Raw genomic sequence first — 26,024 nt, 5'->3', positions numbered from 1 at the left:
AATGGATGGATGGATGGATTAGACCCGGGGTGTCAAACTTTGTTTAGTTCAGGGGCCAAATACAGAGCAGTTTGATCTCAAGTGGGCCACATATTTTATGTGGGAAAACAAGTAATTTCAAAATTATTGTGCCCTAGTTTACACTTGTACTTATACATAAAATACAAAATATGTAAGAAACTGTCACAATGCAAGCAATAAGTGACAGATATCAGTCCCAACAGGATCTTCACTTTAAATTTCCAAGATTTTGTGACCAACTTCTATTCAATTAAGGAAACAATTATGTAATCATTTGAGGAAAATTGAAGGATTTTGTAAGAATCAACTGCTTAACATTCAAAATGACTGCAATCATACAATATAAGCAATGTGAGCCCCTGCAAATACTGTTGAGTTTCATTTATACAATGATTTAAGTTGTCTGTGTCAGTTTTACTTGATCCTACGAGCCGAATTGAATGCTCTAAAGGGCCAGATTTGGCCCCCGGGCCTTGAGTTTGACACATAGACTATGGACAGACTGGGAGTTAAAGTGACTCATGCCACCATCTTGTGGTGCAAAGTGGTATTGCAGTATTATCCAGGCTGATGGTGATTGGTGACCGAGCAAAGTACAACACAAACCATCCAACTAAAGAACTAAACTGGTTATAACTACATATTTGTACCTTTAAAGCAAATAGCTTGTTTCTGCTATGCAACTAAGCATGCAAAAAGTCTACTTGTCTTTGAGTGATTGTGTCAACATGTTGCCCAGCACTTTGTAATTATTGCTACTGTGTGTTGCAACCTCAAAGCACATGAAGTCACGAGCACATTTCCCCCTCACTGTCTGACCATGCATATGGAACAAAGATTAAACAGAACATTGGAGATCATATTGCAGGTCAGGACTATGATAATGGGGTATATAGACAGAAAACATCCGTCTGTGTGTATTTTTCTAGCCTGGCGATAAGCCCCACCCACTTCCTTACTTTTTGTCAGAAAAGGTAACCCAATCACCTGTATTAAACAATAAATAACACAAGGTGATTAGGATACATTCCAGGCTAGTATTTTCCTGTGCTAGTGACGAAGCTAAAGAGTAAGAAAAGAGGGGGGGGTCAGCACTGGCATCATGCAGTGTTCACCTAGCACCAGAATGTTGCAGCGCTATGTAACACACAGGCAGAGATGCTGCAGTCTTTGAGTGATGCTGACACGCTGTTGGCCTGATTTGATACCCAGAACAATGAGGCACGAAGCATCTTCACATAATGTTGCATCAGTAATCAAGTCAAACTGAAGGATTGGTCTGTGTTTGTCACCAAATCCCTCTGAAGATTATTTACTACCACCATCATGTACTCAAACACAGATGGAAATCGCAGTTTGATTGGTTTTACACTAAAGCAATGCAAAGATTGAGTCCATTATTTTAAACGCACCCAGCTCTGATGAGAACAAATACGAGCAAAGTGTCATGGCACCATGAGGTTGATGTGCTTTGGATCGTGAAACAGTGTCCCGTGAGTTCAGCTCCACCTGCTTATTAATACTTTGTCTGTGTTTTTTCTTCCTTTGGAGATCCACTGATAGGAGACGACCTCTGTGCCTGTACGTAGAGAATTTTAAAAAACCTAAGTGAGGACGCACATAGGGGCCTCACACCGACCTGGACCAGTCGGAGAACCAAAGGTCACCATAGTTCCCAGAGTGGACACCAATACAGTCGCTGAGAGTTTTGTCCTATCTTTTCTTCTGAGTTTTTAGTGAAGTCCTTGCAAAGGTGAAACAAGGGCAGTAACATATTATCGTGTCCAAAAAAAGGACAAATCAGGTGAGCAGAGCAAAACCAATCAGTCCCATTCTAAGGGCTTTTCCTGCTCAGGTTCAGAGGTGCAGTTGAGTGTCACAGTGCTGTTCAGTCAAATCACGTGAATAATAGGTGTGAATCTGTGTGCCTGTTTCCTGTGAAGTGACACACTGAGTGAGTAAAGTTGTATGTTAAACAGCGTGTGAATGAACATGATCCAGGTGCATTGATTCCACAGGTGAGGGACCGTTGCCTCTTCCTCGTCCCCTTCTCGTATTTTGTCAGTTTGCTTGTTTAAAAGTCTTCTTCCACAGCAGGTTTAGACGCAGGCCTCTGGCCCACTGCTGTTGTTCATCTGCAGGTAAATCTTTGGATCCTCGTCCTGCTCGTCCCGTAGGCGCTGCAGGTGGCGGCTGTGGAACAGCAGGTAAAGGGGGAGGCAGAATCCCAGCATGCTCAGCACGGCCAGGCCAACGTTGACCTGAGGTGAGAGAAAACGCACATCATGATGAGCTTGGTGACGACGTTTCTACACACATGACACAGTGATAATCTGTGGTGTCCTACCCAGAGAGGGTCTCCCTCCAGGGGCCCCACCATGGCCATGAAAAGAGGCTGCTGGAGCAAGGCAAACAGGGCACTAATCAGAGACTGCATTCCCGTCAGGCTGCCGAACTGAGAGGATGGGTACCTGCAGGGGTCAGAAAGCACAATGTGACAGTGAATACACTTGTGCCATTAAACTGATCAAACTCAAATCCAGAGGTGAAAGTAATGGATAACAAGTACTCACATTACTGTAATTGAGTTTCTTTTATGGGTACTTGTATATTTTTGAGTGTATTTCTAAATCAGTCATTTTACTTGTACTTAAAGCTGCAGTTAGTAGATGTTATGTTGTTTCCCACACGGACATTTGGCATGGCACTGTTCATAAATGTAGCTCTACTTAGAGCCTGATAATTTTTAAATTTTTCATTATTTAATAATTGGTTGTTTTTATTTTAAAAGAATTGTACACTTTGACAAACCTTTTATTTTAAACAGATGCCTTTGTTGAAAATGAATTAAGTTTCAATTGTGGTAGATTTGGTCTCTTCCTTTTTAAGTTTCTACATGAGATGTTTACTGTATGTAAGGGAACGGTGGCAAGATTTATTATCAAAAATAAACCTTGGGGTAGAAGTACCTAGTAACTTTTACTTTCAGTACTTCTTCATTAAGCTATGTTTTACTTGTACTTGAGAATTTTAGGTATGACTTACTTGTACTTGTACTTGAGTACAATTTCAATCAAGTAACAGTACTTCTACTTGAGTAGGATATATCAGTACTCACCTCAGCTAAAATTACACATCCCTCCATTTGCTGATTAATAGAGAACAAACATTTTCAAAAATGGGATCCTACACTGGACATTTTTCATAAGTGACATCCAATATTTGTTCAACATTTTTCATTTTTGTTCACGTTTACTTTAAAAAACTGAATTAAATGGTTTTTGTTTTGTTTTTTTGAGGGGGACAAACTGAAATACCATAAATGATCTCCTAAGAAGTGTCTTAATCCTCAGCCTACAGTTATGTTGTGTTCCAGTGTTGTGTACACAGACTTACACAGCAGCGTAGAGGCCTCCGACTGCAGAGTGGATGAAGCCTCTGACGATAGTATGGAGAATGAAGGACAGGATCTAAAATAAAGAAGATAAAAAGAAGAGTTGTACATTAGACACCAGATCAAATGACAGCTGCTTTCTGAAAATAAGCTTTCATCTTGGATGATCGGGATCCAAAGAGTAAAAAAAAACAAAAAAACATGCAGGGATGTTATAGTCCAGCAGGTGGTGCTAAAATGCAGAGAAAGTCCACGAGCTGTGTGTCTAGAAAGCTGATCCATTCTGAACACTATGTACATCTCTGCAGTGACTACAGCTCAGGAGAGTCAAGCTTTTGTTCGTTCAAGCAGTTTGTTCTCAAGTGGGCCACAGATTTCAGAATAGAAAAAAAAATAGAAATTCCAACATTATTGTGCCATATTTTGCACTTCCATGAATAACTGCTATCTATAAGGCCCCAGATATCGGTCTCTGCAGGATCTTCACTTCAAAATGTTCTTGATTTTCTAAAAAAATTTTGAGTAATGTAGAGCAATTTTGTGGCATCGTTTGTGCAAGAGTTCTTTCGACAATTTGTGACCGCAGTCATGTAATACAGGCACAGGAAAATATCAAACCCCTGCATAAACTGTAAAGTTAATTGAATTTGTGTATTTGGAGCGACTGAGATATCTACAACTGAAAAAGTTGGTAATTTACACAGTCATTTATGTTTTCCTATTTTTACTTTTTCCTGCGGGCCAAATTGGATACTCTAAAGAGCCAGATCTTGAGTTTGACACATGTGCTCTAGCAAGTAGAAAAAAGTGATGACTAAAGCATGTATTCATACCTGGACAGGCAGGTTGGGGACGATGGAGGTGATCCCAAAGCCGACCAGGAGGATGTTAGTGAAGATAAAAGCTCTGGTTGCATTGATAATCTTCTGGATCTGTTTGCTGGGGCGGCGAGGCTGGCCTGGCTCACTGAAGAACCATAAAAAAAATCATCCAATGATGTTTCATTGTTTTTTTTTCATTTGTTTTTCCTGTTTTTAGCACTAAATCTCAATTCTTCTTACCTTTTGGTACTCTTGTCATTTTCATCCTCACAGTCCTTGAGCTTCCAGTCCATAACGTAGCCAATGACTGGAGAGGTGACCAGACACAACAGCTGAAGCACGCCAAAGATAGAAGTGTACACGCTCACTGTGGAAAGAGAAGAACAGCAAAGACGATACTTCAACACTTGTGAGCTGGAATTGAACACTGGGTTTGTGACTCTCAGGCAGTTTAAAGACAAACAGTGAGATAAAGTACAAAGTCAGTCACGTCTAATGTCTCTTACCCACTTGCATCCTCTCCACTGCGATAGCAGCATGACAGGAATGTTAAACAGATGTTACAACCAACAAGCACCACTTGTGATTACTGTGTGTTGTTTTGGAAGCTCACCTGTGGAGAGGTCTCCATCTGTCAGGGACTCCAGGATGGTGTTCATGGCCCCCATGTAGAAGATGAGACGCAGCTGAGTCACACACATGGTGATGAGGCTCAGCAAGAAAATTGGACTGAAGACGCTTTTCATGAAGGACTGATCTGCAGAGGGAATGACAGAGAGGTGGTTGTTAGAGTCTGTGATGTTAATGTGAAATATTGAGCACAGAATCACTTCCACTGCCCTTTACAGACTATCAATGGCAAAATGGTCAAGGTTAGTGCATGTGAGATGTTTACATATACATCATGGTATTTAGTTTTCTATCTACAGCCATATCGACCAGTCACACGGATTTGGAACACTGTGTGAAATTCTACATAAAATATAAATAGTCTTGGCATAAACCTGGATCTGTTGCACAGCTAAGAAGCATCAAATAGCATAATGTAGTTATCATTTATTTTCTCTCACAGGTATATGACTACTTGCTAGTATTTACTCCGTTTGTTGGCATGTTGTGAGTTTGTCTTCAGCACAGATTGATCATACTAGAGAACAATCCCTAAAAGTCATTGATTAACAAATAGATTTAGCAATAGTTTGAACAAATAGCCTCTTTGTTTTATTATGTCAAATAAAGGAATGATGACTACGGCTAATATACAAATACAAAGTATCAAAAGCTGCTCATAAACATCTTTGGTTGATTTGTTAAAAGTTCTTTTTAAAGTACTTGCTCATTTAAAGTAATGCTGTGACAATGAACAAACTGAACTTGTCCTCCATCAAAAAGTAAAAAAAAACCTTATGTAAACAACGACTCATGACGTAAGGCTTTCTATATAAATCTGTTATCTTAGCTAAACAACTCTAAGAACTGTTGTGTCTGCACTTTTATCATCATTTTAAGTTGCCCCCTGACATCTCAATGAACTTGGTGACACCAAAGCCAACAATCCCAGTAAAGCCAGTACTGTAACAGTACTGTAACAGTAATAGACATGTTCATACAAGTCCAGTCTCACTACCTAAACTGCTTTTAAATAAAAGATAACCACAGCAATGAAGCATCTAAAAATCCCCCGGGGTCTCAAAGTGTCATGACAACCCATCCTAACTCACACAATCACAGTAGATACAAGAGGAACCAGTTTACTGCAAAGTTGATCATTAATCGGAGGGAGAGAATGAAATGGAAAATGGCTATTGGTGTCCATATGGTGACCAATTAATGCTGGCTGCACAGATGGAGAGAAGCTGTATTGCTTTGAACAACAGGTATCCATCCCATGTTTGATTACAGGGATTGTTTGGCCGCGCTTAGCAGGCCATGAAATGTTTTGGGACCACTTTGAGTTAGAGATTACAACAATCAAGGAATGCTCGCACTTAATTGCAACACACATTTTGTAAAATCTGATCTAGTCTCTCAGCGGAATAAATAAAAGCAGAAGTAGAGCAGCAAACACATCGAAAGTGAAATTAGAGCAAAGGGGAATGTGTCTGTGTGAGTTTGGGCCTCCCAAAAGCCTCAAACCTGACTAATGACTTCTGTCAGCTGTTCTGACACCAACCATGGGCATCCTGAAACGCACACACACACACACACACACACACACACACACACAGTCTACACGCTGACCCACGACAATGCCTGTTGCTCTAAGATCCGTACTGATTCCACGGTCTGTTTGCTACCAAAGAGACACAAAGTGGAGTGAGCAGAACCTGCTGAGAGTCTCTGACCCTAATGGGAGACCTGGAGGTGTAGGGGATCATTAGGTCAGCGCAGGCTGAATTGAGGACAAAGGTGAATTGGCAGACAGTGGTTTTCCACAAATGCGAGGGGACTGATACTCATAAATAGAGAAGGATTGCCCTGATGATGGTTTAATTCACACACTTAGCAGTTATAAAGCATAAAAGTCTGACGGCTGTAAAGGGGAATCAGCTGCCGTGTCCACTTCATTTGACATTAGATATATAAAACATTAATTAGAAAAATAGATAGATTCAATTCTACAGATATTCTAGGCTTGGTTAGTTTTTCAACATTTACTGGTAATTTACTGTCTATTCTGTTTAAAACCTTTAAAAATCAAAAGAACTATAGTAAGCTCCATCTTCAGAGCTGGAACTCCAACTTTTTTTTAAATGTATATGCCTTATAACATGTAGGAAAGCTTTAAAGAGAGTTTAGTATCACTCCTGGCCCGATCAATGGCGATCACTCCCATCAATCACTACGTAGACTTTCTCAGTCCGATACTTACTCTCTTCCTCGCCTCTGCACTTCACCTCCAGGTCAACCGTGGACAGGCACAGATTGTTGGCCTCCTGCGTGGTCAGGTTATTGGATGGATGCTGCTGCTGCTGTGGGATCATGGAGTGTCCCACGCTGAGACGGCGTCCCACTGTGGTCACCTGCCGGTAAAACTGCTTCCCAGTGATCTTGTGGTCGAAGCCCAGCCAGCTGAACTTGATCTTCACCCTGAGAGATTAAAGGACAAAAGGGGACGAGAAGGTGAGAGGAAGGTAGAGGAGGATCATGATGAGGCAGAGGACATGCAGCATGTCAGCAGAGACAGAGAGACTGAGAGGACGGTGGAAAAGCCTTAGGAAAACACAGGTGATGATCTGGTTTTAGAGCGTTTCTTATTTTAAAGTTGACAGCATTTCAGTGGGATTTGCATGTGTGTGTGTGTGTGTGTGTGTGTGTGTGTGTGTGTGTGTGTGTGTGTGTGTGTGTGTGTGTGTGTGTGTGTGTGTGTGTGTGTGTGTGTGTGTGTAATTGCATTCAAACGCAGGCAGTCTGTCCTCAACTGGGAAGAGTTTAGAGAAAATGTAAGCTAAGGTTGGGTAAAGGCTTCACAGTGGATTCCTAACAATGCTAGCTGGAGGCTACATATACACTGGTGCATGTGTGTGTGTGTGAGAGAGCTACAATGTGGAATTACATTGTGTTAAACAGTCTGAATGCCTTACGTGAAGTCCATGTCCTCCGGGCCAGGGAAAGGCTCCAGAGGCCAGTTGACGAAGCAGTTGAAGAAGACGAGGCAGGCACAGCTGGCCCACACCAGCAGAATGGAGATGAAAGTGGCACCCAGATCGTAGATCACCTAAAGTCAGGCAGACAGGGCCAAAAACAAGCCAATCATCATAGAGAATCAATGAGGCATAGCGTTGGGCTGTGTAATGTGGGTGCTATATCTTCTGACTGTTGTTCGTGACAGATTAACGAGTATCAAAGGGTATAAAAAACTCACTTTGATGGCAGGGAATGTGACAGCAGATGAGGCGTAGGATCCAATCATCAGGGCGATGAAAGTCGACCTTAGATCTCCAAACATGTTGGGAAGCTGTTGGAAGAGCAACAGAGGAGTGTGAGGTGAAGGCCCCGGGTTTGTCTCGGGGGTGCTGAGACCTTTTTGTGAGTCATTGTCATTAGCTGGATTTCTATTACAGATTTTTGCAAAATAAAAGTGATATTTCTCTTTGAATGTGTTTCCATTGAAGGCTGTTTTGGAGTCTTGCAACTCCCGTGAAATCTTATCCCGTGAGATTTTGCCTCAGAAAGACGGAAGCTCAGAACCTCCTTATAACACTCTGTATTCCTTTGTTGTTTCACGTCTAATGTGGCACTAAACATTTAAAGTATAATGCTAAGAAATGTCTCCGTGTCCTCTTCTGTTTACACGTACCGCGTCATGTTTTCTAGGAGAGAAGTGGTCATGTGACCATGTACGTCACGTTTTGTGACGTGTATTTACAGAAAAAGTGTATCCATGGCGCTTTTGCAACACATTTCAATATCAAAACATCCGAAACTCCACCTCATGAAAGTGTCACAACTTTTTAGCAATATTTGAGATTTTTTTTAGAATTCAGGAGTTTATATTACCAGTTTTTATTTTGTTTTTTAGATTTTGTGCATTTCCAAGGGTCATGGAAACGCAGCTAATGTCAGCTTTATTTCTATAGCACGTTTAAACAGCGAAAGCTTATCAAAGTGCTTTAGAATAAAATAAAACAGATAAGAGGTAAAAACTGTAGAAAATATGTACATAACACACAATATCTGCAATGGGTAAAACCATAACAGGCAAAAAATGAAAGTGCTGGCAAAGGCCAAATTGAACAAGTGCGTATGGAGAAGCAAGTGCGAAACAAGTGCAAACAGATGCGTGTAGAGTTTGCATGTTCTCTCCATGTTTGCATAGGGTTTCTTTCGGCAGTTCACCTTCCACAGCTAAAAAACATATATGTTAGCTTCTAAATAGGTCATAGGAAGGAATGATGTGTAAATATGGTTATCTGTCTCCCTACTCCTAACACACAATTTCTGTTTAAAATTGTGTTCATAGCATTCAATGATTTAAGAAGCGTGTGAAAACCATGTGTGAACAAAGCAGAATAATTGAGTAGTGACCTGAACTCCTCATTATCAGCACTTTAAGGGTGAAAAATAGTAAATCTGCGCTAGGAATCTCCTCAGTTCCCCTCATTGTTATCATTTGTCCAGCCATCCATCCAAGGCCTGGTTTCACTGCAGGGGTAAAGCTTGTTAGCTGATTGTTGATGAACCTCCTCACCCCACAAAGTTACAATGCCTTCAGAATAAATGGAGCAGAGGGGAGCTGAAAAATGTTACACATGATGTTCAGTCCAACAAAAGCTCCCCTCATGAGCTCCTCGACTACAACTGGGAGCACCCTCTGAAACAATGCACAAAGTGACAGGTTTAATAGTGGGGCACAGAGGTTATGTTGGCTCTGGGCTGATCTTTGGCCAAACATGTTGGTCGAAAAAAAATCCTAGCCGTAGCAGATTTGCTTGAAGATGACAAATCCTGTTCTGCAGTGTCAACAAGTTCACGTTTCCCCATCAGTGCTGCGTCACTTCCTCTTCTTTTAGCCTGAAATAGTGTTTTATAATGTGACGTACTTTATAAGGCTTGTACTCATACTGAGAGAACATTAAAAGGAACAGCACACGTTAAAGCTAGGAAGTGTCTAAGTCAGGGATGGGCCACTCTATCACAGCGGTGGCTACAAATATGTGATTGTATCTGATCCGAAGGCCACATTATCAACGTTCATGTCATGTCAAGTCAATTTTATTTATAAAACACATTTAAAAACAACAGAATTTGTTGTGCAGAAGTTATAGAAGTTTACGTAAGTAAAAGAAAATTAGATAAAATAAATAAAAATACAAAACTGGATTGGATGTTTTGTCAGTTTTTAGTTAATTTGTGTGTTTTTGTTTTTGTTTTTTTTGTGTTGTTCTTGTAATTTTGTGTATTTTTCTATCATTTTCTGCATTTTTGGGGCCACTTTTTGTATTTTTGTTTTTTCTTTTATGTAAGTTTGTTAACAATTTGTGTCTTTGGAGCTGTTTTGTGATATGTTGTATTTTGTATGTTTTTGTAGTCATGTTGTTTAAGTAGTTGTTGTGTTATGTTGTGTTTTATGGGTAATTTTGTGTATTATGTTGGGCTTCATATTCCTTCCAACTTCTTGAATTACAATTTTTGGGGATTTGCTTTGGAAGCTGCAAAAACTTAGACAGTGGGCCACATAATTGGATAATTTAGTAACTGTAGTTTCAGTTATTCACTCCCAGTCTGTCACATGAGGCTTGTTTTGCAATGAAAACTGTGCTACAGACAATAACTTTAGAGTGTGTGTGAGTGGAAGGAAGTTGCATGTAGCAACAAAACATGGAAACCACTGTATGTGTCGCAGCACGCCCGAGACTGACTGTTAACCACATGTAGCGTGTTATGTTAAAGCTGCTTAAAGAGTGTTAACATGATAACAAGGTCAAGTGATACACATGCATTTCTGGGTTACAAATCGTTTGAGCAACAGCTGGTAAGAACACAAACGGTCAAAACACCTTAAACCGGTTTGTTCTGCTCATCGAGAGAGAAGAGAAGTAGGAACGTATGGGCTCAGCAGCATTAACACCACTTTAAGCCAGAGTGAGAAAGAAAAAGGGCCGTTCCCCCACTTGTCAGACAGGAGAACAGATGCCTTTGTTGGTTAAGTCAATAACACACCAACCAGGTACAGGTCTGTTACTGTTGGAGTTCCTAGAACAAATGATGTGCTGTCACCCGGAATAGATAAGTAACTGAGTGTGTTGAAACTGTACACAACTACCAGGTAACAGACAATGGTAATAAAGCATGTGTAAAATGGTGTCAACAAACTATCAAAGAGGTGGCTAATTTAGTCAACAAACACCTGAATGTGCCATGTAGGCTTTGGAAAGCTAAAGTTAAGTAAAAGCAGCTAATAAGACTCTCCTGTCAGTCGTATTAAGTACATATAATAGGATAAAGATAGCCTACTAATTTAAAAGCTGACAATACAGTGTAGCAATACTTTTCATGGGAAATAAAAGTCGAGGTGAAAAAAAGGTACAGTGAAGAATATTGACGATGCTAGCTTACAAGACAACTTAACTAGCTTACAACTTATTTATTTGATCATTTTCATCTCTAAAACAACCTTATCATTTATTCATTCCTAGAAACAATTATATGTAATGGTTCCAAAAGTATGATTACATGTTGTTTAGCCAGTTAGCTACAGTAGTAATGACTCTATAAAGTAAAAAAAAATAAAAAATACTGTAATTATTGCAGCTTTCATGAATAGTCTATGTGGTCAGACTAAGGGAAGAAAATGTAATTAATAGTGTATACTAAAATACTGTATAGGATCCATTTTAACAGCATTATAGCTGTAGACCAAAATTAGTCTATTAATGTCTATTATGATCTCAGGACTTTTTGCTGGTACGTGGCTTTGTCCTGTGAACTAGACCAAATTAAATATAAAATATAGGTTATAGAAAAGGGATTTAATTAAATAGAGAAAGCATCAATATGTAAAGATAACAGTCTGTAAATTAGTCGTACGGTAATCCAGATGTTTATTTAACAGTTTTATTCTTACACAGGTAATCAAGGCGTTATATACTGAGAAAAACAGATAATGTGTGCGCTGTTCATGTTTGTATATTCAGTCTACATTTTTACCAATAACTGCATTCAATAACTGATCATTATTTTACTCTATGACTGTAGGATTGTCTTTAAAGCAGCCTCTGGAATGACTATATGTCCCATTTAGTCAGGGAACAGCATTTCATTCTTTTGGACAAAACAAAGGAAAGAAAACAGTGATGTTTGTCTTCTTTAGTGTCCCTTTATGAACTGAACACCTGAGGACATACAGTAGGTGGGTGGAGACGCTGCCTGTGTAACGTCAGCTAAAAATGTGTTTTTGTCTGTTTTAATCCTTGTTTTGGTTTTCAGATTAACGTAGGGCTTGTTTTTTTAGTTAATGGAAAGTGTTCCTACTGTTTGTTAGCCACCAAGGAATATAATGTGATTAATTATTTGAGGATTTTCCTCTCTTTATTTGGAAAAAGTTCCGTCTTTTCCTCATTTTACCCCTCCTGCTTCATTCGTCACAGACCTTTATAATCTTTAACGTCAACTCTTAGTCCTTTAATCTTTATTCCATCACAAATATCAGAATCAGCTTATTGGTCTCTGGTTGAACCTCTTTAAATAACTAACTTTGTTGTTGCTCCTTCTGTTATTAGCTCTTTTGTAAGCTCTGCATTCACAGTGCGCTCAAGTAGAGCATGCACACACACACACACACACACACACACACACACACACACACACACACACACACACACACACACACACACACACACACACACACACACACACACACACACACACACACACACACACACACACACACACACACAGAGTATTTGAACGGCCACTTTGGACCTGTTTTACTTTCAGTCACATTGGAACAACAGCTCATAGGCCTCGTCAGGACATGGTGAATAACAGGTTGAGTAAAACATCTGCAGAAGGAACAAGACGTTTGTTTGATGGGAACAAATAGAACTCTATTGAAAATATTTTACCCGATTTTTTTCAAATATGTCCTAAAACCTCAGAATGAATGACAGTCTTAATGTTATCAATAACATATATTTAAATACATTATTTGTATGAGTTGTTGTGCTGCTGTTGAAATGCGGCTTATAAATATCTTTTTTTTATTTAATAAAAGAAGAAAACACATGACTAAGAAAAATGGCTCAACCCAATTAATCACACATATCCAATGTGCCATTTATCAAATATTGAGCTGTTGATTAATAAAATAACGTCTCATTCTGCATTTAATTAAATGCTGGAATAGAGGATAATATTCTGTATATTACATAGAGCTTTTAGCAGTATTGTAGGTTTTTATTTATCTTGGAAATCAAATACATAATTTTAATCTCAATGATAAATCTGTTGAACTTCCTATTAGTGCTGGGCAATATGGGCCAAAATTCATTTAATCTCAATCTCAATATTTTTTCTCAAGATGGCGATTGGCCTATACGATATAAATCTCAATATTTTTACCTCTATAAAGTCTGACCAGAAAGACAATTGTGGGTTAAAATTGCTGATGAGAAATTCCACACAGGTACATTTATTACCAAACAGCTGCACAAAATGTGCCACTTTTGGCTTGTTCTCCTATAAGGGACAGCACGTGTGAGTGAGTTCTGTAGTGTGGTTTGTTTAGGGGAAGGTCTGAGTTAGGACGTGAGAAGTAGTGAAAGCTCCTATAAGCTATAAAATAAAAAAATATATTAATTTAGGTGATTGTTATTTTCTATATCGCCCAAAACAGAAATCGTGATATATCTCGACTCTCGATATGTTGCCCAGGACGACTTCCTATTCACTTTTCATGTTAATTGCTTGGAGAAATACACAGTGCATTATTGGTAAGTAAACCAGCTGAGTTTGTAAGTTATATTTAAGCAGAGTTTAGAGTAAAATTGACTTGGTTATTATCTTATCTCTGCCCAGTCAACAACTTTCCTCTGTGTCGGCTCCTTTTTTTGTCCCATTCTGCATTTTTTTACCTATTTTGTAAGTCGTTCTGGTTAGGATCTTTTGCTGAGTGATAAAAAGGAAGAAAGTGAGGCGAGAACACACATAGACACTGGGAAAAAAACAAAAAACATGCTGAGCCATATTCATGAGCTTGAATGCCCAACACAGACATCTGAGAGGAAAGGAGGGAGAAATGAAAGGGGGAAGAGAGCTTTCGCTGCAGCAAGTGGAAACTTTAGCTGTCTGCTGCTGAAGAACCAGCTGTGACTGGTCCTGTCCTGAGTCTGACGCACACGATTAGGATCTATTCTCCGTGTCTCCTTCTATCATAAAGTGAAGCCAAGTGAGGCGCAAGATTAAAAAACACCGACTACATGCCTTCGTCTCCATGAACGACAGAGAAGCCAACGCACGTACTCAGCGTCTGCCCCATGGCTCCCATCATCCCAACTCATGTTACCCACAAACTGTGCTTCCTTCTTCACCTTGGAATAAATAGTCCACAACCTGACTGTATCTCATCTTTTCCTTTTGCATCTTCTTTGTCTGGGCTTTTTCCCACTTTAGCCAACATTGGAAGAGTTTAGATCAGGGGTATCAAACCCCTTTTAAATACGGACCAGTTTGATCTCAAGTGAGCTGCAGATTATAGGCAGGAAAACAAAGAATATTAACAATTGTATGCCCTACTTCGCACTTCTACCATTAAATAAATGTTAAGTATGTAAGGCACCGACAATATCCAAGCAATAAGAGACTTCTCTGCAGGATCGTCACCTAAATTTACTTCATTTTGGGTAATTATTTTTATCTAATTTGGGGATATTTTGTGGAATAATTTGAGTTAAATTGCAGGATTTTTTTTAAAATTATTTAGAGTTCTTTCAACAATTTGCTTTTAAAAATGATTGCCATCATGTGATATAAACATGACAAAACTGTGAATTTCAAGGGACTGCAAAAACTTACACATTGATTATTCATGTTTTGCCTATCATTTTTACTTTCTCCTGCGGGTTGAATTCGATGCCCTAAAGGGCCGGAATTGGCCCCCAGGCCTTGAGTTTGACACATGTGGTTTAGATGTTCTGAATCAGATCCAAAGGAGCTGCTGCGAGGGTCTTGATGATTGACCTGATAAACAGGAAAAGTACAAACTGTCCACAGGACATCCAGCTTCACTACGGCTCCAACACGTTTCCTCATGGAGACAAAGAACAAGAGGAGGAGCTCCGTGTAATCATGGACATTCCACATATACGTCAGTGTCATATGAATGTGTAGTAAGACCCCGTGTAACATGAAGCTGTTTACAAGCACAAGAACAAGAGGAAGGAGAAGGAGCCCCTCCATCAGCTCAGCTGGATCTCCTCCTGGTTTTCAAAGGCCGGTCCGAGACACTGTATGTGCTGAGTTTGCATTCACAGCGAGAATGAGGAAGTCAAACACGGAAAGATAAGGACAAAAAAACAAGGAAAAGAGGAGGGGAGTGAAGAGTTGGGCCCTGGATGTAGAACGTGACAGATCACTAACACTGTCATTAATAAAGTAAATAATGAGCTTCAGATGAGCTTAGAAATAAAATCATTATAAACAATAAGATATTAATCTGCTTTCACTGTCTGTGCGTTTGTAGATTTAATTAAAACATAGGAGCACAATGTGCATCAGACTGGGACAAACAAAGAAGGTAAAGGCATCAGTGTCATTTTTAATAGTGTTTCTCAAATGGGGGTACGTTTACCCCAAGGGGTACGCGATGGCACTACAAGGGGAACTTGAGAGAGAAAGAGTGTAAAATTAATTATGCGGTTTTATAATACTTTATTTTTAGTATGATGAAATGATCTTGATTAGAACATGAATAAAAAATACCAGGGTCAGTCTTGGCCCCACATCAGGTGGAGATGACTGGAAATGATAAAAACTATAGAAATAAATCTCTTCATGAGGCACTAAATACGGTTTCATTCCACTTATTTACAAATTAGATTCTTCATAATGTGTGTTATCACTCATTAATTCCATCATTCCATCAATGATTATGCTCGATAGTTGTTTTTAATAGTTTTCTGATGAAAATGTTGTAGTAGGACAAAGGGGAGACTTGGATTCAGAAATAACAGAAAGGGTTGATTCAGATGAAAATCTTTCAACAATACTGTGAATCTTTTTTTTTTTTACATGAAGTACAACTTGTTCCCTCTCTCTCACACACACACACACACACACACACACACACACACACACACACACACACACACACACACACAGTCTGACACATGCTCGGAGGCAGCTGTGTAAGAGAAACGTTTGTGGAGGACCTGCGTAGTGAACACACATAGCAGTCGTCTGCAGCTAAAATAACCACCACACACACGTGTGCGTGCACATGGCTCGACGTCTGAGAACGACATGGGTGAGAGGCTGAAACTGGAGAGGGCGAAAACAAGCAAGCCCAGACTGAAGGAGGAGGAGGAGGAGGAATACTGCACACATGGGGGAATATGAAACACACACTCACACACACTTCCTCTGCTGCTGCTTCCTGTTTGTGTCTATGCAGTGTTCGCCCAGATTTACTATCAGTTTGTGTGTGAAAAAAAATAGTGAGCAAATGTCAATGCTGAAGGTGAACATTTTAAAGTCAGAAATGGTTTTGAGTTCCGTTGGTAGGGCTCATGTTTTGAAGTTAACCGGACGTTTTGTCAGTAGCACAATGGAGGGTCTTTGAAAATCTCCGAAATGTCAGCATGAAATGTGTTTAAGTGAGTTTTATGGATCAAATGAGTGCATGTTGACATTTTACTTTCTCATTTAAAATGTTTACAGAACTTTCAAATGTGGAGAATCAACATTTATCCTCAGTGTGATTCAGGTTTTTATCATTGTAGGTTCCAAATGCATCTTGGGAAACTTGGAAGTATACATAAGTGGGAACGGTCACCATATTAATCATACTCTATATACTTGAGTTTGTACTGTATAGTATGAAGTGTACCATTTCAAACACAGCCTGTGCTGCAATATTAATCAAATAGTGATGAGGAGCAATCTTTTTTAGACTTCTGGGCAGCAACAGCAACACAGAGTGAATAATAGATCACTAATACACACACTTGCATGCTCGCTCGCTCTCTCTCTCTCTTTCTTGTGATGCTGCATTTTCTATTGATTTGCTCATCCTCACTAAAGGCTCTCCCTTTGCTTCTCCTTTCCACAAGCTCTTTCATCAGTTTTCTTCTCTATCCTCACTGCTGTTTGGACTCTTGTTCCATTTAAAAACCCTCAGAGTGGATCTGACAAATTAACCGTATCCAAGCTCACTTACCGTCAGAGAGGTGAAGGTCATGCACATGCCTCCGAAACCATTCAGCGCCAAGGCAAAGAAGATGAGAATGGATAGATCTGCAGAGAAAGGGGCGGATTAATGACAGGCACTGTGTTACTGCAGCATCAGAGGTATACAAAAGGAAAAGGAGGAACTATGTATAGTGTTGGGCATTGTTTGAATTGAACGATTCCGGTTCCTAACGATTCCCGATTGCAGTTCTTTTAAGAAGCATAGTCAAAAAAGTGTAAATGAGCTGCTAGCCAGAGGTCTTTCTGGATGAAATAGTCTGAACCTCTCCATTTATTTCAATCCCATAAATGTTTTAGGTTTTATGAACTTTATTAGGTATTTCTGACAGGGCTGTTTTCAACTAATATATAAATATCAAACCTATGAACTAGAATATTATTATTGTAAATCTATACAAATCAGAAACAGTTCTGCTGCACACTGTTCATGGTTGCACAGTAACGCAAACACTTCCGGTGGATTCTTCGTTGTTGGTGTTCGGCAGCTTCTTCTTCCGTTTGGTAAACTGGGTATGGAAAGTCGGAATCGAAATTTTTAATTTTGAACGGTTCCAGGAGAATCAGAAAGTTAGTCCAGGGACAATCAATACTCGATGCCCAACACTAGGAATGTATGTTATGCTGAGTGAGGGGACTTACTGCTGGGATCACTGGCTCCGTAGGCGATGAGGAGGCAGGAGAAAGCAAAGCAGCCACTGGGAACAAACCATCAACAGTGAGCAACAAATAAAGATTATCATCATCATCATCACTAACTGCACTATTCTTACCTTCCCAGAAGTCGCAGCTTCCTTGGCCCATATTTGTCCATGACGATGCCCAGAGGCAGAGTGATGGCCGACAGCAGGAAGGAACCTACAGTGAAGGCCAAGTTCAGCATCTCATCCTGTTCCTTGCAAATGGGCCAGTCCTTCATCATGAGGAACTCCTCAGGGGAGGAGGTGTTGGAGGCGTTCAAACTGGAACTGTTGTCTGAGGAAAGATTAAAAAAAAAGAAAAAAGTACACGATATCATGAGTCTGTTCAGTTAAGAAATTAAAGCGAATTCCATTGTCCTACCCTGACTCCCTCTTCCTTATTCCTGTTCCCTTCCCCCTCATTAAGGTGTAACACAGCATTCTCTTTTTATATTGTCTCTTTAATAAAGTTTTTCTTACCCTTCCATAGGGGGGGCTGGTAACATAGCTGTTGTGAAAAGATTACACTACATGTCGTCTGAAAAAAAGAACATCCCACCTCAAGTTAAGATATTTAATGGACACAATGAGCGTTAGATGTGTTGACGTACATAAAGACGTCAGACTCACTGACGGGGGTCGGGGGCAGTAAAAGTCAAGCTTTGTGCCTTGTGCAATGAACGGAACCCAAGTAGCAACATGTGCTGCACGACCCATCTCTGGATCCCCTCTCTTATTACTGCTTTACTAAATAACTATGAAAGTGATTTGCTATGTACTCAAGGAGGTAGTACAGCTGTGTGCATGTGTTTTGCATTATTCTTAAAATATTAAACCATTGTGAAATACAAACATTTGTCTGCAGCTGTAAAGAGGAATTGCATTTTCAACGTAGAATCTTGCATCACATGAATAAACACAATTACATATGTTTTTTTTATTATTCTGTACTTCGGTTTATTAAATCTGGTTGATTTCTAAACAGTAGAATAATTGACTCTGTGAATATTTGGGCCTGTAGATGCTATTTTCTCTCTTAGTCGTGTTGTGCCTGTGTAAATAATAAGGTTTGACCTGATTAAGGACGATTTAAAGGTCAAGTTAACAAACAAGAAGGAAAACAACAAAAAAATGTGTAAATAAGTACCATAAATAGTCCCAGTTTAGCCCCTGTCATCTGACAGAGGGAGGGGGGGAATTCTGCACCAGTTTGGACCAGTCGACCTCCTCCATCAGCGGAACATCCCCCTGAGTTCACACTGAGTCTATTTCTGACTTTGGCTCTTAAAGAGTGATTCCTGTGGTGGTCAGCAGACACACGACAATGACCACGCTCACCTTCACTTGTTTATGCTCAACTATGAAGACATCAGCTGTTAGCTCCCGCCTACTGAGGGGGAGGAGCTAATACAAGAACTTAGTCATGTTTTGCTTCCTTGAGTCGTTCCTGGTAGAAAGACGTCAACAGCAGCTAAAGTTTCAGGACTTGGACGTTGGAATAAAGAACAGACGTGCTAATCTTCATGTGGAGCAGTAGCGGGACATTGTGACATTAGTTCTTGGATCAGCAGCGGGTGCTGACGCTGGTGCTGCTGACGCTGGACTTAAAGGGATCCTCCACTGTTTTTACAAATGTGGCCTAAAACCTTTGAAATATCCTTATTAGGAGATCTACGCCTAACAAAATGCATTATTGTGCACCATAATCATTTTATCGTTATGAGCCTGTGCGCCACCATGTTGAAATGACATAATTGATAACGCTAATCACCCCTTGGAGTCCATTGAGTTCTATAGCAGTAAAGCATTCGGGATCATTTAGCAGCTTTTTCAGTCAAAATGACAAATGGTGCAGCTTTGGGTTGCTCTAAAAATCAGTAGAAATTTGAAAAAAAAGTTGATGTAAACCTCTTTTGTTTACCAAAATTTGATAAACTAGTCCCATTTTTAAAAGATAATAAAATGATAATGGTGCACAATAATGCATTTTGTTAGGCATAGATCTCCTAATAAGGACATTTCAAAGGTTTTAGGCCACATTTGTAAAAACAGTGGAGGATCCCTTTAAGTCCAGCGTCAGCAGCACCAGCGTCAGCACCCGCTGCTGATCCAAGAACTAATGTCACGATGTCCCGCTACTGCTCCACAAGTATTTATTGCTGACTGTTGGACTAATAGAAGGCAGCAGCAAGTGTCTCTCAGCGCTTCTGACTCCTGACTGCTGACTAATGACTAATGCAACGCCTGCAGCAAACTTTAGTCACTAATGGAGTTCTGTCCACACACTCACTGATAATAACTCCAGGGCAGAAGTTTGAGTCTTACTTCATCAAGAATCATAACGTCCACACCGACACAAAAAATTAGGGGTGGGGAAAAATATCAATTTGTGACAATATTAAAATTGTTATTTCTTAATTATTATTATTATTATTATTATTATTATTATTATTATTATTATTATTATTATTATTATTATTATTATTATTATGTTTTCTGTTTTTGGTGACAATATGAAACTTTAATATTTCTTAATTTATATTATTTTTATTGCTATAATTATTATCATTATGTTTGTATATGTGGTCATGGGTTAACGCTACATATTTTGAACTTTCTTGTGACATTGAAACACGTCAGGGCGACCGCCTTGTGATTGTTTTTTGGAACTCTGACTCGTATATAGTTTCTCGAGATGTATGAAAAAACTTTGGTTTTTGATAAGGAAAATAAAGGGGAAAAAGGTTGCATTAATTGTTACGATCAAATGCAATGATTTTGGATCGCAAACAAATCAGAATGGCAATATAATGAATTGGCACCATTCATGATCAAACGGAGTTGATACAAAAGCATGTTGTCTCAGCCCTAATAAAAAATCAATGTGCCTTCGTTGACAGGCCGTTTTCTCTAATAGGCTTTATTTTAACATAATAATGGACAATGTCAAACATTCCTCAAGTGTGTGAGCAGCTTTTTGTCCTTGAGTTAAGCCATTGTTTGCTTGTCAATGTACCTAAAGGACAGCTGATAATCAGAGCATTGGAACAATGTGCTAAGGGTGCAGCTTAAAATATACAGATGTGTCAGATACGGGTCCAACTCAAGGCTGTGGAAGTCAGATTCTGTATCTGCACAGCCTGAGAGGCGACATGGGAACACGCTTTCTCATACTTCACTGTATACATTGGCCAATGATGTCAGAGACCTGCTGTTTTGTTTAAAAACCAACTGTCAGTCAGACAATGGATGGCGTGTTTCTCTTTATGTGACACCTTTACCTGAGCAGAACCATCCCAGTGCCACTGTGATGTAACTAAGCTACAGAACACAGCTTTGTTTTATGCACAGGACATTCATTCATGTCAGACAAACAACTTAAGACTTTTGACATTGATCTGTTGACAGATGAAGACTTGAGCACTAAAGAGGACAATCTATAGCAGCAGCTTTTAAAATCACAAGAGCAACATCTTTTTGAACTAAGTCCAATGACCAACAGTGACCAACATATCTAGGTATTGAGTTACCAACCACTCACTTCTACATTGATTGGAGCCTAGCCCAGCATACTCAGAAACCAAGAGATCAGAAGCTGAAACTAAGTAAAAAAACCATTTAGGGAATTATGACCACGACTGCAGTTAGACTTACTGTTCAAAACAACGTCCTCTTTATATAACAATGTTTATATCTGAATGATCTTTGTAGATAACAGCTTAGAATAAGAAAACACGTGTATAGATCATACACAGACTCTGGCTGTGTTCGAAATGGTATGTTAATGTACTATTTATAATAAGTGTGAAATCAAAGTTAGTATGTAGTGCGTTCACATGAGGTAGTATAAAACGATTGAGTACGTGAGAAATACCCGGATGTATACTCTGGAGACATTTTTTAAGTATGCACGGTGGGCTCATTAGTCATACTCAACCGCCCCATGATGCATTGCGAGCGTAACGTAAAATTCTTCAGGTTGTAGGTTGTAATGTAAAATTCTTCAGGTTGTATGTTTGAAATGAGAAACTTGGAAGTATAGTTCAGTGGGAATGCTCATCGTCCTAATCCTCCTAATCATACTTGTATTTTGTATTGTATGTAGTAGACAGTATATACTAGTGATTCATCGGCCGGCCGATTTAATCGGCCGATTTTTGTGTGTTTTACATGTATCGGCACTGGCCGATGCGCACTGCTGCGTTTGCCGATCCATTTTGTATACAGAGCGGCTGCCTGAGGCTGCTCCGTGTTGCTGGAAACATAGGCTGTGGAGTGCAGAGCCCCTCCCCCCACTAGTAGAGCGTGAAGGAAGCTCTTGAACCCCAAAGGCAAGTTTTAAACTTTCAAAACATCTTTTAACTGTTTAACTTAGCTGACGTTGTTCCGTGGTTCCACGTGTTGTTGCAGTTGTATTTAACAAGCTGCTGGCTGGAGGTTGGGCGTGTGTGTGTGTTTCTCTCTCCCTCCCTCTCTGCGCTAATAAAGAGTCTTTAAAATGATGAGAAGCAGTTTACTACTTGTTTTGAATATTTATTCCTGTTAATGTTGATGCAATTTAGAACAGAAACTTGAACAGTTTGTTGCTTAATGCATATCTATCACATTATTTTCCTCTGCTAATTTATGTTCTGGGGTTGTGTTGGAATGGACTATTATTCATGGTTTCTTTTTGTGTTTAATACTATAATTATATATATTTATGCTCAATAATCCTGTTAATAAAATATATCTTCAGTCAGGCCAATTTTTGTCAAAGCTATTTTCAAGGCAAGGACGAACAGTTATCTTTCATATTATTTAAGCAGATGTCTCACTCTATTTTTTACTTGTTCTTGTTCTACATCACATGTTTTTAATATTTGTTAAATATTTTTTAATTGGTGTCGTTCTACCTCACCTTTGTTAATTTCAATAAATGTTCCTTTTTTTAAAATTGAGATTTGTAGCATTTGTTATCATCATTGTGTAATTTTTATGATGTAAATTGAGGGAGCAAAAGTAGTATCGGCTCCAAATATCGGCTCAAGAAAATCGTCAGTCCGTATCGGTCATTGGCTAAGGCTGATAGAAAAAAAATTGGTATCGGTATTGCCCCTCAAAAATCCATATCGGTCGATCCCTAGTATACTAGTCATTGAAAATTCCAGCAAGATTCTTTATGAATAGTATGTAAAGGTTTAATTTATTTAGATAAATAATAAATGAAACCATAACATACTCATTGAGTTAGTAGTGTATAGTACGGAGTGGGCCATTTCAAACACAGACTAACTGTTAGTGGAAGATGAAGTCCAACTGAAGAGTTGCACAGTCCCTGTAGAGATAATGTTGGCTTTCATCAGGACAAAAGAGACACTCATGGATCAAAGCCACTGACGAACCACCGTACGGCGCTGACCGTAGAGAACGAAGGGATGAATGCTCTCATTCACAGCCTTCTGATAAAACAACCATGAACCTCAGTGACGATGACGCCAACCAAACTGTCCTTTCACTCATTATGTAAGTTTATTTTCAGCTCACTGTAACACAGCACTTTTCTCACAGCTCAGATGATAAAGTATTTTTTTTGCTTGTTTTGTGTATTTTGGATTACTTCTGTATATCTCTTGTTGCTTTTGCAGGCACTTAGTGCGTTCAATTGTGTTTAATTTGTGTCTCTGTTGTCACGTGGTGTGTTTTATGAGTCATTTTCTGATTATTAAAATCTTTTTGTGCACTTTTGTTGACATGTTGTGTATTTTTGGAGTTAGTTGTGTATAATGTTGGACTTCAGGCTCCTTCCAACTTCTTGAATTAACATTTTAGAGAGATCTTTTTTAGACTGAGGGCCGCATGTGGTCCCCTGACCATCAGTTGCCCATGACTGGACTACATGCAAACTGTACAGACCTCTAAGGATAAAGATAAATGATGGTACTGACCTGGTCCTCTGCACAGGTAGGAGTAGAAACCCTCAGACTTGAGCATGATGAGCAGAGAGGACCATCCCAGCAGCACAGCAGAGAACAACAGGTTCTCTATGACCGCTGTGACCGCCATCCACCAGCGGCGAGAGAAGGCTGTGGCCAGCGTGGGAGCCATGGTGGCAGATCAGAGGTAGGAGTGATAACCTGAGAGGGTGGAGTGAGGCTGTGGGAGCCTGGCTATGATAACACAGAAAAAGAAGGAAAATGTACATGAATAAATGACAACTGTGTGTATAAAAAGGTCAGATATAGTATCTTAAATATATATGTTTACTCTAGGATTAACAGGCCAGGGTAGTTTTAGTTTCTTTGTCCTGGCTTCATGATGATGATGATGATGATGAGCCCACAAACAAACAACAGCTGAGGTTTTCAAGAAGTAGCCCCTCCCATCCCGCCCACCAACATATCTGATTGGTTAGACATAATTATAGGTCCTTTCTGATTGGCTACTAGTGACACATTGCCTAAAGCAGCTCCACGTGAGTGAATGATCAGTGGGAATTAAAGAACTGTATGAAAACAAGGGGGAAACCCGTTAATTTATCAAAACTGTGCATCTTATTAAGGCTAGAACCTCCTGATAATTTCAGATAAAAACCTAATGGATTTCATCTTTGCAGAGATAAAAACAAAAAAAAAGAGTTTTAAAAACAACATGTTTACGTGTTTATGATTCATGTAAAAAAAAAAAAAAAAAAAAGTACATTTTTGGTTGAATACAAAGCCAACGTATGTGCAGAAACTGCCAGTGCGTGTGAAAGCATCGCGAGCTCGAGCTGGTTAGAACCAGAGCCGCGCAAGACTTTTTAGTTCGGATGTGCGCGCGCACATTTAGTCCAACTTTAGATCAAAATATTCCGAGATGAAATAATCCACAACATGCAAACATAGCGATATATTTAATAATCTACCGAAATGTCAAGTTAGCTGACATTAAATATTATTGAGCGATTTAGTGCCTAGAAAGTTTATTCAGAAATAATAATAATAATAAAAATACATGTTCAGGTCGATAAATACTGATTCACAAAGTATGCACTGTGGTTCTTTATGACAAATAAAACAGATGACAATGATAACCTATAATGCAAACACATTTACACATAAACACATTTCCTTTGTGTGTTTCTGGTGTGTTTTATATGATGCTGACAGCAGCTCAGACTCAGAGCAGGAGAACAAAGACACAAAGTAAATCAGTGAGGATGAAAACTGGCTCTGGAACTGGTCTGAACTGGACTGAAATCATCCGCACAACACCCCCTCCCTCCTCCTCCTCCTCCTCACCTACCAGATCTGCATCTCCAACCTCCTCCCGTCAAGTTCACTTTAACACAACAATAGCGTGCATGTGTTTCTTTCAAAATAAGACTACAGGACGACACTTGTAAAAACTATTTGGCAAAAATATATATAAATATTCCCATCTTTTTTATTTACTGGTGCTAAAAAACAACAGCATCACCTTCCAGTTCCATGCAACGCGATCTGTTGACAACTGTGCACATTTAGTTGTGCTTTTATTTTTGAAAACTAACCGGATTTTTGTTGTTTTTTTTTGCAGCTATTGACGCTGATCTGCGCTCAGCTGTTCAGTATCAACAGAATAAAAGAGTTCTCATCATTGGGTTGAGAAACAAAGACTGTGCTGTGTTTTCTCTGACTGTCACAAAGCAAAAAAACATCTGATATTAACTTTGAAACTGTGTCGAGTGAATGTGAAAGTGTGCCTGAATAAACACATAGATGATGTAAAATAAATCTAAGGGTTCTCTGTGTGTGTTTGTGGATCAATGGACCAGGACTTAAGGCTGCTGAGCGGTGATGGAGCTCCACTTATGGACAAAGAGTCACACAAAGGAGGGAGAGAGGGAGGGAAGGGACAAACACTGCTGTGTCGGTAACATCCCGGTGTTCAGCATCATCCTCTACCGCAGGCAGCCTCACCTGAGTCCGTTCGTCCGCTCGCGTCTCTTCCTCGGCGGTGACTGACAGTTGGTGTCCGGGACAGAGTCGCAGGTCAGCGGGGAGCTTCAGGTGCTGGTCTCGGTCTCAGGGTTCACCTGGATGACTCGTCCTTAGAGTGTTTGAACAACTTGTTCTTGTCTTCATCGCTCTTTGCGCCTGTTTTATAACAGCGCAGCAGCGACGCACAAACAACAGCGGCTTCCTATTGGTCCGCGCCTGAGCTAGAGACCGACGGCAGCCAATCAGAGCCCAGCAATGC

The 26,024-nt window shown here is 39.6% G+C and overlaps 1 protein-coding gene across 2 annotated transcripts; it reads right to left on the bottom strand.

Annotated features, from left to right (window-relative positions):
• Positions 1-1,474: 1,474 nt before the first annotated feature.
• Positions 1,475-25,924, bottom strand: LOC114474105 (large neutral amino acids transporter small subunit 4-like). 2 transcript variants are annotated; one of them, XM_028464135.1, is made up of 14 exons: positions 25,745-25,923; positions 23,750-23,971; positions 17,916-18,117; positions 17,785-17,840; positions 17,114-17,190; positions 8,102-8,194; positions 7,821-7,954; positions 7,109-7,326; positions 4,850-4,993; positions 4,477-4,603; positions 4,249-4,381; positions 3,418-3,491; positions 2,369-2,492; positions 1,475-2,282 (listed from the first exon to the last, which is right to left on the bottom strand). In XM_028464135.1, the coding sequence occupies exons 2-14, from the start codon at positions 23,907-23,909 to the stop codon at positions 2,121-2,123; spliced, it is 1,704 nt and encodes a 567-aa protein (XP_028319936.1). In that variant the 5' UTR covers positions 23,910-23,971; positions 25,745-25,923; the 3' UTR covers positions 1,475-2,120. The 2 variants fall into 2 exon arrangements, with proteins under 2 accessions (XP_028319936.1, XP_028319937.1); XM_028464136.1 differs by having other exon boundaries at positions 2,121-2,282; positions 23,750-23,967; positions 25,745-25,924.
• Positions 25,925-26,024: the final 100 nt, after the last annotated feature.

The sequence above is a fragment of the Gouania willdenowi genome, chromosome 13 (assembly GCF_900634775.1).
Source record: "Gouania willdenowi chromosome 13, fGouWil2.1, whole genome shotgun sequence".
Taxonomy (NCBI): Eukaryota; Metazoa; Chordata; class Actinopteri; order Blenniiformes; family Gobiesocidae; genus Gouania; species Gouania willdenowi.
This window is presented reverse-complemented; position numbering and strand designations above follow the sequence as displayed.

Coding starts and splice junctions, on each gene's coding strand:
- LOC114474105 (XM_028464136.1), bottom strand. CDS start 23,909: ATGGCTCCCACGCTGGCCACAGCCTTCTCTCGCCGCTGGTGGATGGCG. Junction 18,118..23,749: donor CTACCTGTGCAGAGGACCAG/GTCAGTACCATC, acceptor ATCTTTCCTCAG/ACAACAGTTCCAGTTTGAAC. Junction 4,604..4,849: donor AGATGGAGACCTCTCCACAG/GTGAGCTTCCAA, acceptor CTCTTTCCACAG/TGAGCGTGTACACTTCTATC.